This window comes from Perca fluviatilis, chromosome 1, assembly GCF_010015445.1.
Source record: "Perca fluviatilis chromosome 1, GENO_Pfluv_1.0, whole genome shotgun sequence".
NCBI lineage: Eukaryota > Metazoa > Chordata > Actinopteri > Perciformes > Percidae > Perca > Perca fluviatilis.
This window is the reverse complement of record NC_053112.1, coordinates 38,171,355-38,187,067: the sequence shown is the minus strand read 5'-3', so window position 1 is coordinate 38,187,067 and position 15,713 is coordinate 38,171,355. Positions and strand designations below refer to the sequence as shown.

At 41.5% G+C, this 15,713-nt stretch overlaps 1 protein-coding gene across 2 annotated transcripts in view; it reads left to right on the top strand.

Moving 5' to 3' along the window:
- LOC120556799 (testis-expressed protein 2-like) overlaps nt 1–15,134 on the top strand; it is a 42,851-nt gene extending 27,717 nt beyond the window's left edge. Inside the window, exons 5-13 of one of the 2 annotated variants that reach the window (XM_039796537.1) lie at nt 232–562; nt 821–1,059; nt 1,322–1,528; nt 2,608–2,707; nt 7,621–7,747; nt 9,477–9,584; nt 9,941–10,150; nt 11,217–11,337; nt 12,816–15,134. In XM_039796537.1, coding sequence (XP_039652471.1) covers nt 232–562; nt 821–1,059; nt 1,322–1,528; nt 2,608–2,707; nt 7,621–7,747; nt 9,477–9,584; nt 9,941–10,150; nt 11,217–11,337; nt 12,816–12,965 — 1,593 coding nt within the window. In that variant the 3' untranslated portion in view covers nt 12,966–15,134. Of the gene's footprint in view, nt 1–231; nt 563–820; nt 1,060–1,321; nt 1,529–2,607; nt 2,708–7,620; nt 7,748–9,470; nt 9,585–9,940; nt 10,151–11,216; nt 11,338–12,815 lie in introns of both variants that reach the window. The other variant, XM_039796529.1, reaches the window with a different exon arrangement.
- Nucleotides 15,135–15,713: the final 579 nt, after the last annotated feature.

Here is a 15,713-nt window from a genome sequence, read left to right as displayed (position 1 = left end):
ATTATACATATGGGTACATTCAGAGATACGTAAGTCTATATAAATTTAAGCCAGGGCTAGTTCATTAGAATATACTATTCACAAAATGTTACATTTTATTCACTAAATGTTACATTTTAACATAGATGATGACTAATACTACAGCATGGAATATGTCCTCCATGAAACTTGGTAGAAATGTGTTGAAACCCAACTGTTTGCGACTCAGGTCTGTCTTCCCTAATCCTCCAGGTATATCTAGCACCTCCGAGCCTGGCCCGGAAACGTATATGGAACAAAAAGTACCCCATATGCATTGAACTCGGCAAACAGGATGACTTCATGTCAAAGGCCGAGGGTGACCGGTTGGAGCCCAGCGAGAGCTCCAACACAAGGGACAGAGGAGAGGGGACAGGAGGAGCACAGGAGCGAGGGTGGTCGTCTTCGTCCAGTAGAGACCTGACCCTCTTTCTGTTCGGAAGGACTGGGAGAGAGAAGGAGGAGTGGTTCCAGCACTTTCTGTCAGCTTCCCAGCTAAAGGAGGACTTGAAGAAAGCATCAAGTGTTGCCGGGAGTAAGAGTGGTGAGCAAAACTGATGTCTGTGTGCACAAGACATTGGTCTCCTTCCTCAAATGTAGAAGATAATGTTAGAGATTTATATTCATTTGCCCTTCATTTTGTCTTTATTTTTGACGAATATATTTGTAAACCATACGGGTAGAGAAATGGCACTTCTGCTCATAAGTAGTTGACAGTAGTAAAGTAGTTCACAAACAGCAGCAACGTAGGTCATCATCTAATTCCTCACCTTTTTTTTCTAATGTTTGCCATGGCCCACAGCTCTGAGCTCTCACAGCCGCAGCAGCAGCCGCGGCAGTCTGGATGAGGCACTGGCATCTCAGCCCAGGTCAAAGGACTCCTCTGTCTCCTCAACAGCAGCAGGCAGTGCCAAAACCAAACCGCTACTTGACTACAATGTATACATGGCCTCCTTACTGCCAAAACAGGCAGTAGTCAGCCCTGCAGCTGCGAGCTCTGCTCTTCAGAGTCCTCAGAGCAGCCCTGGGGCTGATAAGAAGGTAGCACATATACTCTTTGATTCACACTATAACACCTTTTTTCCTTTCTAATTTCCTTTGATAGGTGACAAACTTCACGTCATTTGCAGTTTAACCTTACTGTTACAAGTGATTTCAACAACAAGCTGATATTGTGGTGTATCCTCAGGAATATTTACAGGGGTAGAATACGTTTTGTAGGGGGTTAAATGTTTTAGAATCCTGTACATATTCTTTTCTCCTAAATAACTCAGTTAGTTTAACTTGCCTGCTGTGTCTTAAGCTTCAGAGCACCAGTTCATCTCAAGTGCAGCCCAGGGAGGTGGTGGTGGAGGAGGAGAAGGAGAAGGAGAAGGAGAAGGAGGAGGAGGAGGATACTGTTGCCTGGGTGAATGCAGCTCTTGGCCGGGTCTGCTGGGACTTCCTGACCGAGCCCTATTGGGCTGAACTGGTCTCCAAGAAGATTCAGTTGAAGCTCAGCAAAATACGGGTGAGTGGAGCAAGGCCCCAAACCACCTCTAAAAGGGATTTGAATTTAAACAGCCAGACAAGAGGAAAAAGTTGAAGTAAAGAGTCCTTTGAGTCATGCTCACCTTCCTGCTAAAAACATGTGTCCAAGCTCACACAGGATACGCACACAATTACGGCGGATTTCCACCAACTGCGGACCGGCTGCTCCGTGCTCCGCCGTCCTTCAGTACCCACCAGGTCCGAATTTATTGCGCCACGAGAACCCACGAGATCTTGCAAATTCACGTATGATCGCACGATTTAACAGGATGTAGTTTCTATAAACAGAACCACAGAACCAACAACCGTTTGTTTCCATTCCGACTTCAGACCTTCCACTATCTGCTCCGGAGGGCTGCGGATCGCCGCAGCTGGGACGCAGCCGCTCCGCAGCCGCTCCGCAGTCAGTGGAAATACACACACCGACTTTAATGGAAACCTAATGACTCAGTCGGCGTTCAGGAGCGGATCCGCAAGACGTTTCCCGCAGTTGGTGGAAATTGGGGGTTAAGCTCTTCAAATGTCTGTTTGTACCTCTGTGCAGCTCTTTAAAGGCCCCGGCAGCTCCACACTTAGTTTAGAAGCAGAGGGAGAAACCCGTCATCCTTCACTTCTAGCCTCTTTATCTTACGGTTTCTTACTGATCCTGTCCCCCCGGCAAACCTATTTTGCTTCAACCGTACAATGTGTTTTGGTCTGTGTGACTGTCCACATGGCCTGTGGCAATAACTGCAGGTTATCTTAGATTCTCAGTACAATTGTGGAAAGAGATTGAACACAGTTCTGACACGTACTGTAGAGACAGTTGATTATAAGTTGTGGTGGAGGGCAGAGTGTGTCATCCATGCCTAAGTGTGTATATGTGTGAGTATATTTATTTCATGATTCATGTCTCCATTTTTTCTTTCTTTTTTTCAAGCTGGCATCCTATATACTAGGAAGGTGTATGGTTATGAACTACAGGTTTTTATTCCCAATTTGGTTAGATCCTAATCTGCAAATGAGTTATTCATGTATAGTGTGCTCAGCTCAGTTTTTTTTTTTTTTTTTTCTTTTCAGTTACCTTACTTCATGAATGAGCTAACCCTGACAGAACTGGACATGGGCTCGGCCACTCCCAGAATCCTTGGGGCATCCAAACCCTCTATCGACTACAGAGGCAAGACAGAAATCAATGTCAAACACACACACACACACACACACACACACACACACACACACACACACACACACACACACACACACACACTCCTACTCAGTGGTTTCTGTAAAGCGATACTGACGTGTCTGGCCAGTAATGCTAACTGTGTGGTACATTGAGCTCTGTGCACTGTATTCTGGGAAGAGTCCATTCATTGTGCAGACTGTTTCTCAACCGAGCATACATGAGTGCTTCTTATGTTTGAAAGCACAACACACCATTGTCTGCCAGTCAGTTAGCTATGTAAATATTGGAGATACAAAAAAAAACTAGTTAGGTGTCTATCAGGATGTATTTGCTTTGAAGCCTACTCATATTAAGTAGGTAAAGTGTCAGGTTTTTCCCCAGGAAATTGGTTAGTGAAGGTGGTACAGTCTGCACCTCCACCCCCCTGAGTCAGTGCATTAGCATAAGTGCATGCATTTATAACATCAAATACACACACAAAATGTTTCACACATTAGACAATGAATTGTACACACAAACCCAATGAATCCAATTCCACAGAAAACTCTTCTCTAGGCCAGGTACAATGTTGCTCCTTCTTAAAGGCACTGGCTCATTCAAGGAGGCAGCATTTCTACACATGCAACACCTTCACAGATATGATCAGATCCCTAAAGATGTCTATTTACGCAACAATATCCTTCTAACTAAAACGTTATTCATTTAGTATGGCAGTGACCTAATTTTTGCCTCCTCACCACACACAAAAAAATGTAAAGACCTAAAGAGAAGACGTTTAAAAAAATAAATAAAAGTAACCAAGAAAAAGGGAAATGAAGGCCCATTGAGGGCTTATTCAAAACCGCTAGCTAAATAATAGAAATCAATATTGGGTAACTATGCAAATTCTAATGATGACAGAGGTAGGTGGTTCTTGAAGGTTTACATTTTTAGTAGATCTCTTTGTACTGTATGTTAGTTAGTTAGTTAGTTAGTTAGTTAGTTAGTTAGTTCAATCCATCTCCATCACTCGACATTTGGAGGGTAAACCACAGATGTAGAGTTGCATTTGTTATGTCCTTGCACATGCATGGATTTTGTTGATGATTTTATAAGGATCCCCATTACCTATCGGCTACCCTTCCTGGGGTCCACATTTGAACTCTAGCTGTGTCAAACAAGCACACACAGGAGAAAGTGGCTAACCTCAGCTTGGCTGGAACTTACAGTATATGTGGAATAAACAAGACAAAGCTTCTTCAAAGCAAGAATTATGCCCGATTTCACAATTTCCATCAGTCAGTGCACACACTTCTTCAATGTCATACTCAGAGGTGAAAACAAAGGTGAAATAATGAGTTGAACTCATTTAAACCACTATAGCTTGAAAGATTGCAAATGGGTAACTTTGCCTACATTTGCCTCTGTAGGTCTCCAATCCAAACCAACAGTTTACTTTCACTTACCCAGAGCACTTAGTAAAAATTCATAACAGGAATTAGAGCGTTGTCACAATCTTTCCAAAAATCGAAATCCTTAGCCGTACAAGTAGTAGTGTGACTTGTCAAATGGGGTGAATGTTTTTTGCAATCTACTGCATGGATACCCAACGTAGATAGAAGTGACATTGTGTCTCATGGCTGGCCACTGCTTCCATTCTTTTTCTTGTCCTCCTGCTGTGACTAATAAGATCACAGTACTGAGGCTGTGTCTGCATGCTCTCCATCCTAAACCTCCATTGAAAACAACACTGTCCAGACTGAGATGCTGACAATATTAATCATCAGACATCTCTATCAAATCAAATGAGAATGCCGTAATAAAAAATAACACCGCAGTAAGGGTCACACCATCATCTTGTTCGGATTCATTACTTGTGGTAAGACTTCCATGTGAATCCGCATCGGCATTAAGCAACTTTGCATACATTTTTCGAATACTGGAAATAATAATCCGTTGATTAGAATAGAAATACACACAAACAGTTTTTAGTTACAGCAACGGTAAAGCCAAGAACAGCCTCAATAATAAGTGAGCAATAGTAAAAACCATAGCCAATAACCGCTTCATTAAGTAAGCACAGGCACCACGAGGCTTACTGTGCATCACACTGTGGCGTAACATGCACTTCCACCCACTCAGCTTGTGAGGCAGTGGTACCCTCAAGGTTAGAGAGCTGTGCTTGTTGCTTGCAGGCTCTTAGCTGGCTAAATTAAGTACAAACCTATCCCCTGCTCTCCAGCTGCTGCCAGACGGCCTGACTGACAGTAACCCTGCTCAGAGTTCAGTAGGGTGGTGTGTTGTTTACTGGGCAGTCGCACGTGTTACAAATGGCATGTGTGCTCGATTTTAATACGAATAAATCTCCTTTACCAAAGGTGTTATGTATGATAGATCCCGGAAAACCCTTCATAACTGAAGGCCTTGCGTACAGAATATAATTTGATTGTTTAGTGAGGTCTTAGCTGAGTAAAATCAGAACACAGTCAGGCTGTAAGCACCTTAGCTGGTCTTCTGATTATCTGTGGATCAGGTAAGTCCAGGCTTAGCTATGTGAGGGGCCGAGCATTTGCCTGCTGCAATTGCACAACTATGTTGGTTCAAGTATCGCAGAGGTTTTCAGCTGACTGTGTTCTAGTTTTTGTCATTTTTAGACCTGCATCAGCATTGAGCATTCCATCCCTTTGTATCCCATTGCTTCTCTCATTCTCCTCTTCATTCCGTGACAGATCCGTCTCTTTAGCGGTTTCATATGTACAGTCTCCAACTTTTTCTCTTCCTCTTATTTTCCCTTTCAGTTCATCTTCCTCTTTTTGTCCTTAGGCTTTTGTGTCCGCATCTCTCTTCCTCCCTCCTGTGCTATGAGTCACGGCCTCATTTTTATTACTGCTGTACTCCTATAACCCCTATAATGAGAGCAAATAATTGATTTCATCTCCAACTGAGGCACCACTTGCATTTACTGGAAGTGTTCCAGGCAAAGCACACCTCAACAGCCACTCGCAACACAATCGGTGTATGAAAGCCACCATTTTGTTGATGTTATGTCTAGGTCGTCAGCTTTAATTGTACTTTCATTCGGAAACTGCAATATGTCGCCAAGTGTTTTGATTACTTTCTCAATGACTGCAAGTGAATTGATCCAGATAACCCACTGTCAGTCTAAAACAGCAAAGTGCTTCATTTTTAGACCCATTTCTGGAAACAGGAAGCAGGAAAGAGGTACATCCTCCTAAGAAAAGACTAAAGATAAATGAAGGCGTTTTGCTTTACTGAGCCTTGAGTCTGTTTTTGTACAGTTTATACAGTGCCTCTGCACAGAAAGTGACTATTTCATTACTCTTTTCTGCTGTGTGTTTCCACGATCTATAGCCTTTTACCTTGAAGTGGTAATATGAAAACTGTAAGTGGAAACGGTCAGTTTAGTTCCCCTTTCCGAGGCGGTGTCCTTTTGGCGTCTCAAGTTCTGCCGTCTGACCCAGCTCCTTCCTGGAACAAACATTCCAAGTGCAATGGATCGATAAAGCTCCAACTGTGTACATGCACATAACTAACAAAGGAGTTTGTGTCCATGCACATTTGTGTTTGAACACACTCTGCTTCATGCTCATCAGTTTCTGTAATGTCCATTACTGGATGCATACAAGCAGTCCCCCTGCATTATTGAAGGCATTTCTTCGCAGCGTGTGCAACACGCACTCTTAACTTCTCGCCATACGGCTTCACCCCAATTAGGGAAGCACTGCCCTGTGTCCAGCAGCTCGCACTGAGGCTTTTCTATTCTCTCCCCAAACTAACAAACCTCAGTGCCCTGCATAAACCCATACACAGCCAGACAGACTTTTTATTCATCACGTCCCCAGGACAGGTGGGTAAAGCAAAGCCCACTGGGTTCAGCAGACCCTGTTCACCCTGAGTCTGTCTGACGGTCTATTTTTACTTTGGGCTGTTTCGTGTGACTTTTATTTCTTCTCCACTTGGTTTCTGTCTGACTCGCTTTCACTTTGATTGTTTTTCTCTCTGACACACCAGACTCACTGCATTATCACATTATTTAGCACAACCAGCTGGTGCCACCAAAGAGCTGTGGGGAGAATCTTATCCACTCAGTCTCATTGCGGTTTGTCCTCGTGTTTTATGCTTTCCAGTAGCACATTTCTTGATCCTATCTGAACAACATTTTTACTTTTTCCACTCGTGGACCTGGGCCACGTATACTGATGTCAGGAAAGCTATGTAATCTGATTATAAGGACTGTGGTAGCTGTGCACTAAATGTCACAACATGTGTTTGTACTCAAGTTATGGACTTTTACATTGCATACTACATGCACATGGGGCGTAGTTGCAGCAAAGTGCAATGTGTTTTGGTTTAGAATGTCTTGAATGGCTGTCATCCTCTGACTCACTCACTCCTCACTTCATTGAACTTGTCTGCATCATCTGTCATTCTTTGCTGCCTCCCAGTGGTGTAAAGAGAAACCACAGCCAAGTTTATGGTTAGATGTGGCTCTTTGTACTTCTGTGATGCTTGGGGTATAAAGTTGTGCCACAGAAAGGGCAAGGGAGGAATGTTAGATGTGGCAAAGATTTAACAGGCAGGGAGAAGGACTGTGGCCTGAGGTGACTGAGACTAGCCTTAAAACTCTTAGCCACCTTGATTTAACTCTGCTTCATTCAAGTATCGTAAACAGGGTTGGAGAATGCAGTGATATTTAAGAGATCATAGATATTTGTCAGCCTTATACACACCAATGTATCACAACTGTGCCTGCGTGTAGATGTGATATAGACAGTAGATTAGTGACATGAGAGTAGATGAATCTGCATATTAAGCTCACATCCCCAAATGTTCGACTTCACAGTTTCACTTCTTTCATTTTCTCTCGGATCTACATTTCTAATAACCACTGCGTGTCCCTTCAGGTCTGTGGTTTGACCTGGAGATTTCCTACAGTGGTTCCTTTCTGATGACCCTGGAAACCAAGATGAACCTCATTCGCCTAGGCAAGGAGGGCGAAAGCATCCGCTTTGGGGAAGTTGGCAAAGATGGGTGAGACCCTCAAATGCACATTTTAGAAAAGCCTCAAGATGTTTTTCAGTTGGATTAGATGCCCCTTTTTCCCCTCTACTTGACACCAAAAAGTATGTGTGTCTCTGTCAGGTGTCTGCTACATTCTGTCTGGCTCTCACTCAGTATTGTATATCGTTGCTGTCTTTTTTTTTTTTTTTTCTTTTCTCTGCTATTCCTTCTTTACCTTCTGGATTCCACCCTTTTATGCGGCTGTTAATCGGATGTGTTTCTGCTCTTGGTGAGTGCTGCTTTCAGCAATGATCCCTTCTATTCAACTCTCATTCTCTACTTTTGTACATCTATAGTTTTGGGGTTGTCTCATTTCATTACCACTTAATGCTGCATCTCATTAAGTATTCATTTCTTAGTGTGTTTAGTGCATTCATCTGTGTTTCTGGCTGTTTACAACCCCCAAATCCATTCTCGGCAATGAAGAGGAACAGAATATGTTAATATATGTCAGGGTAAATGCAGTCAAGATGCACCAATGAAACTTTTTCTCCCCTGCTACCTATCCATCGTATTGGTTTGGTGCATCCATAAAATACTGTGCGCATGTACAGTATGTACTGGTCAGGGCTAGATTGATTTCCAGTAAATGAGAAAAAATAAAGTGTTTTGCCACTCGTCAGGAAACAAGATTCAGTTTCACATCAAATTACATCTGAAAGTTGAAAACGGTTAACACTACAGAACACATGCTGAGCACTAGGGCTCGGTATCGGAACCATAGACTGTATAATATTAATGGACAGAGCATGTGTGACGTCACCCATTGGTTTGTGGAGATCTGCTATGAGTCGTTGAGTTTACCGTTACAGGCGCAGCCATCCTGGTTGGGATGGGACTATTTTAGATGAGAGGGAGGAGTGAGGGAGGAGCTGCTTACACTCTACTTTACGTTACACACTTTCACTGGCAATCACATCATAGCCATGCCCTAAAACACCCCCCTACTTTATCGCCGATTTTAAAATCAACAAGACCATAATTCAAAACATTTACATAATTCTGTGTTGCAGAAGACTTAAAACTAGCGATTGAGATCATAAACTCATTATGAAAATGTTTACTGAGGTAATAAATCAAGTGAGAAGTGGGTCACTTTCTCAGACTTCTACAGAAACCGACCTCCTTTTGCAACCGCACGTGTCGCCCCCTGCTGGAATTCAGATAGAATGCAGGTTTAAGGCACTAAGGCATTTGCAGTATTTCGCCGATTATATATTAACATATATTAACTCCTGTCTATGATTGGTACACAATGCCTTTTAGGTACTTGGTTGTTATCAAAACTTCTCCAGTCAAACCATACCTGCATTCAATCCTTGTTGTACCCAGATATAGAAAACTATTTGCATGATTTTTGCTCGCAGCAAATCACCGCAAGCCTTTTTTTATTTTTTATTTAATGTGACGTGTGATTGGCCCACTACAGCCCATGTTACCTTTTGAGTGTTTCCATGCCTCATTTGTTCGTTGTGTCATTAGTACAGTACAATAGAATCCAGGTGTAAAGCACAAAGAAACACAGCAGAGACATGTGTTAGTGCATGCATGCAGGTGTGTGTGTGTGTGTGTGTGTGTGTGTGTGTGTGTGTGTGTGTGTGTGTGTGCGTGTGCGTGTGCGTGTGCGTGTGCGTGTGCGTGTGCGTGTGTGTGTGTGTACCCTAATCCATTTGTGTTGTTAATGCGTTTCCAGATACAGGCCGCGGACATACTGCCTGGCTGATAGTGATGAAGAGTCTTCCAGCGCAGGCTCATCGGATGAGGAAGACTCCTCAGAGCTCTCAAATGACTCGGCGGGAGCAGAGGGGTGAGAATGAGTTCATATACATTCTCTGTGCTCAGTTAACCCATTTCCATAATCAGAGAATTATACAATATTGATTTAAAAAAAAAAAGCTTTCTTGTTATTAACTTTGAAACAGACCCTCTAGCAGGTAAGATGAAGGTCCCAGTGAAAATAAAGTACTGACCTAAAATTGTTTTAATTGAGACAGAAGACATAATTGTCTGCCAACAATATGTTCACAGGCAAGGTTAGGAATTCATTACAAAATATGAATCAAAACATGTTACCATTAGATCACATGGAAGTAAAGCTACGCAAAATTTAGTATGTGACTTTAACTCCTAACACTCTTTTTATTTATTTTAATTTTTTTATAGTTTGGTCGGAGGCCACAAACCCAGCAAGATCATGCGCTTCGTGGACAAGATCACCAAGTCCAAATACTTCCAGAAGGCCACAGAAACCGAGTTCATCAAGAAGAAGATGGAGGAAGTGTCCAACACACCCCTTCTGCTTACAGTGGAGGTGCAGGAACTCCAGGGAATGCTTGCCGTCAACATACCCCCTCCACCCACTGACAGGATATGGTACATAAAGGGGTGGTTGTTGTTGTTGTTGTTGTTTTGATTTTTTTTTTCTACTACGTAATTATTGGAATTCTGTGCAAAGTGAATTACCATGTCAGTCAGAGTGACAAATAATCAAATCTTCTTCCGAGATGGCTTTCAGATGAGTCTTGATTAGCCAATGTCCTCACTTGTGTCAACAGTTACTAAGACACATACCCCTCTTCTCATTATGTACGTCCTCAAATCCTTTCCTCGCCTTTTAGTCGGGGGCGACAGGAATTTAACAAAACGAGACATCCGTGCTTTGGGGACGTCATTTTGAGGCAACGTCAATTAAATATGACGTGTGGCACAGCTGCCTTGGTTTGCATATTCCAGCTGTGTGTCACACCAATTTTAAGCTTCACGGGTGCCAAAAAGACTTCCGCAAATGACACACCTGTGTGCATCCTCGCTCACAGCTCCTCCAGCAATCCTTCGCTCTCCTCGAGATGCATTTTAGAAATTGAGACATCCTTCAAGATAGCGCTGGGATCGATAAGACAGGAGGATGGAGGGGAGGATAGGAAGAGAAACAAAGTAGACCTGAGAAGAGCCCATCCTTTTTATTTCTGAATAGTGGATCATTCTCATGTGGGATAGGATATCTGTACTCGGAACAACTGAAATGCATTCTACCTTGCAGCTGCATGTTTTATTGTTGCATTAATAGATCTTTTGGCAGCAGACATTTTGACTTGTCATAGCAGGAAAAGCACAGATGAAACAAATTTCATTAATGATGGCTCAGTTGCATCAAGTGTCCCAGTAAGCAATGACTGATTGTTGACACATGTGCTTTTTCCTACTGGGACATGTCAAAAACGTCCTCTGCGGAAAAAAAGGCCCATTAGGTAAGCTGTCTCCAGGGTCCTGTTTTGTGCATGCTGGCTCACTGTCACTGGGACTCTGGAATAGAACATCATTAGTGGTATTAGTAACACCTGTGCTTTGCCTGTCAACAAGTCAAAATATGTATTCATTTGTCAACTCTTAATAGTGTTTGTAATGAAATCATTAATTTTTTTGACCTCTTCTGTTGTAGGTATGGCTTTAGAAAGCCGCCTCACCTGGAACTGAAGGCGCGCCCTAAACTGGGAGAACGAGTAGTCACCCTGGCTCACGTTACGGACTGGATAGAGAAAAAACTGGACCAGGAATTCCAGGTATTGATTAATGCTACATTGTGATTTTTATTAGGCTCTGTAATTCAGAGACATGGAGGCCTTTGTTTTTTTCAATGGACAGACACGAGACATAAACAACCAGAATGCACGTAAAGGCAAAGAAGAAATATACATTTAAAAGTTCATCAAAGTTGAACATCATGTGATGCACTGCATCCGTTTAATTGGAATAAATTGCATTTGGTGTGAAATTCTGCTGTTTTAAATGCTGTTGCTGTGCCACCATATTTTATTATATTCAACTCGTAAATCACCAATACTACAAGCTAACGATATCAAAGATTCCAAAGATGTAAGCCATCCAACATCTTTACAATATTACACTATTCTTTGATCCTAGAATGATCTTTTATGACCTCATTCTCACCTGGTATTTACATCTGTCCTGAGTGATCCGATCACAAGTTGACAGCTCTAAGTACAGGTGTGAAGGCACCCAGGACGCATTGAGATCCCATCACTCAGACCACAATATCATTTTTATGCGAGAGTAACAACTGAAATTTATACACGCACACACACACAACCAGCTTACACCGGTATGTGCAAACAGAAGTTATGTACGTGTTTATTTGCATAAAGAGCGGGGAAGTGAGATCCGATCACAACTGGTCTCTCGGGGTAGTCTGGCTATCACCAGACCAAGCTCAATCTAAGATTGAACATCAGTCTGGGGAGTCTGCTCTGTGTTTTCTACCGCACAAGAGGCGTGATCAACGGGCATAGTTCAAATGATTCTGTACGCAATTGGATAGTCCTTCAACCAATCAGATTACAACAACGGGTTTGAGCTGAGCTCCATTTTTTTGGCCACCAGCGGGGGTAGCTGGTAAATTAGGCTTTTACCAAAGCCAGTCGGTAGTAAGGCAAACACATTCTTTTGTAGGAATTGTTCCAGGGCAAGTTTCGGTTCCGTTTTTTTAGAGAAAACTTGCCTTTGAAATCTTTTAAAACAGCAGCGACAGGTTGCTGCGCTTCGGTGGCTGCCATGTTGAATGTAAACAAAAAGCTGCTTGCCGTCGCTTCTCTATCGTCATCGTGTTAAACCCGCCAATAGCGTGCCAGGTGGATAAGCCAGTTTGCGATTGGTCCCCGCAGATTTGTTACGGAAGCAGGATAGAAAAATGTACAGGTTTCCAGCCTGAGCTGCAGGGTGAAATCAAATCGCCGGCAGATCGGGCTGGGTTTACCCAGCCTACACTCAGGGCGCATGTGGAGACACATTCTACTGCCAGGTGTGAACACAAGTACTTTTGGGCTGTCCACTTGTGATCGGATAACTCAGGACTGATATTAAAACCACATAAGAACAGGGCCTAAGAGACTTGAAACATTTTAGGTTTAACAGTTGCATGCTACCTATTATTATATAATAATATTATATCAGGAATAGAAAAAAGGAAATGATAGACAAGACCACTGACTGCCCATCCATCATTCTCTCTCTCCCCTTTTAGAAAGTCTTTGTAATGCCAAACATGGACGATATATGGCTGACTGTCATGCATTCTGCCATGGACCCACGCACAGCCGGCGGACCCTTAGTTGGCCTCGCAGTGGACCCAGTGCCTTCCCAGCCAGGGAAGGACAGCACCAGCAAGCCATGAAGATTGTTTACAGCATTTCCTACAGCTTATGAAGTCTCAACTGGAACTGGAGCCAAAGTGGATGTAGGTCAGACGCTAACACAAATCCAGTCCCGTAGTGAGTGGGCTTCTCACTTGCCATAGAGGAAACCTTATGAATCTTAAAGGAACAAGGTGGAGTCGACCAAGGAAACACTAAAGACAAACTGTCGCTTGCTGCTCTGTTCAGTAGTATTTATTGTGCCAGAGGAAAAGGTGATTTATGAAGGATTTATAAAACTATAAGAACCTATTGAATAGGGACTGATATATGAAGAGAGTCATAGTTGGCTCAGAATTTTGGTTGGTTTCAGTTAATAAGGGGGGTATATTGGGATACATAAGTATAAAATGTCCTATGAACACATTGTGAAAGCATTCACCAGATACCTTACAGCCTCCAGGTGACACGTTTCGGTAACCCTTTACTTGAAGGTATCTACATAAGAGTGACATGACACTGTCATGAACACATGACACGGTCATGCCACGCGAACCCTAATCCTAACTTGTCATGGCAAAAACCGAATGACACTAAAAAGAAGCATTATGTCATAAACGTTTATGACTTGTTTATAATGTTTATGACACGTTCATGACAGTGTCTTGTCACTCTTATGTAGATACCTTCAAGTAAAGTGCAACTCAAGTTTCTGCTGAGTCTAGAGAGTGAGATGGAGCATGGTAGCCCCTAGATTGTAGCAATGCAGTAAGTGGAGTTTTACAACATGGTAATATGTTGAAATTAGAGGCGTTTCATAGTAGATGAGAAGTGTGCTATGGAGTTGTAATTTCCATTGTTGATAATGAACAAAGGGTAGGCAAAAAGTATATCGAAAAAGCTCAGATACTTGATTTATTTACCATATGAAACCTTCACACTTTAAGTGGCTTTATGTTAGCGTCTTTTGATCAGGTGTTAACAGTTAACAGTATTCATTTGTGCTGTGACCACACCCTGAACTCCTCCCTTCATTTGCCAAGACCCCATTTTTACGCCGATGATGCCCCTATCCGTGTCTATGTGGAAATAATGCTCAAGAGCAAACCTACATTACCTAGGAAAACTGTCATTCGCTATGTAAATTCCATGCTAATGACAAATACGCAAACACAATAAGTGCAATGATCGAAGGTTAACTATAGTATGATCTTGTATAGATATTATATAAAAGTTTGTCTAATGAGAAGTATGAGACCTCTAACATGTCTATTGAATGTATGTGTGGATAGTTTTGATTATTGTATGACCAGAGTTTTTACCCAGTCACATTTTGACTGTTGTATGGAAATTTTTGCACAAATAGCAAGTTTTCTTTTTGCTTTCTTATGATAAACACTATCTCCACTTGCATACCTTTTTCCAGGTGTCATTCAATCGTATATGGAGTACCAGGTGGTGTATTTATCTAAACATAATTTCTACTTAATTGTGTTAATGTTGATATTGTTGAGTTCATTTAAATGGCCAACTTTGATATGTGACCGTGCTTTAAAAAAAACTCTACCCGCCATACTGTATGTACAACAATTAGATGAAGTTAAGGTATGTACCGTATAGTGAAGCATCTGTTGCCAAGAATGTATAGCCTTATCAACAGGTTTCCTTTCTGAAAATACCCTTTTAACCGTGTCATTTTTCTAATTAAACCAAAGTCCTTTGATTAGGCCTATAGTGCCAGATCTCTCTGCTCAAAGGTACACATACTGTGTTGATATAGCATTGTGAGGTTGTATTTGCAAATGTGCTACAATACCTAGCTGCATTAACATTGTTTACAGGAATTCTTACCTTGTTTTCATATTTTTTTTTATTTTTTTGTTATTTTTTGCTCTCTTAGGATACTAAAGCACTGTAACACAAAATTGATTTTTTTTTTCTTTTGTGATTGTCCTTCCTTTATACCTTGGTTAGTTTTTGTTAAGTATTTGTTTTTTAGAATGACTACACGAGGTGGGTTATGGTTGTATTTTTTTGTCTATTTCTTTGGAATAAACATAATGGAATAAGATTTTTGAGGATATATGAAGATCATGTCATGATTTGTATCTGTGAATTGTTGATGACTTTTTAAGATTAGGTCATTTTAAGGCCAAATTCAGTAATTAAATGTATCTGCCTTATTTATAGAGCAAATAAATCTGTTTAATGAAAGTTCTTTCGTTTTTAAATTTTCTTTTCTGAGAAGCAAATCTAGCTTACTTTGTATTTACTCCAGATTAAAATAAAGCAATCTTGAGTGTGTTAAAAGAAACAAATTCATAGGCAGCAGAATGACCCTGTTAGTATTACATGATCATGTATTATTATGTTATGATTACTAATACATTGATACAGTGATTGGTAGTTCTAGATTAAAGAGGCACAATGTAGCATAGTACAGTACTTAATGTACTTAGTGGCTGAAAGTAGCCTACTAAACTAGAACTCTGCCTTCCAGCTTTTTCTGAAATGCTTTATATGAGGAGTTAGGAAACACGAGCAACCCAAAATTGGTACATTCAACTGGGAAGTTTTGTAAGATGTGACCATATACTGCAATTGTAATAAAGGTAATGGATGTGATGAGCTAAAAGCATGGCAGCAATGTCAGTAACTAATTATAATTATTTTATTCCTTTTTTTATTAGCAATAGTATTAGAAAATGAACGTCCACCCACATTTCTTGGACTATGACAAGCTGTCCCAAAATTGACCACATCATCTGGTCTGGGATATTGAGCACTCA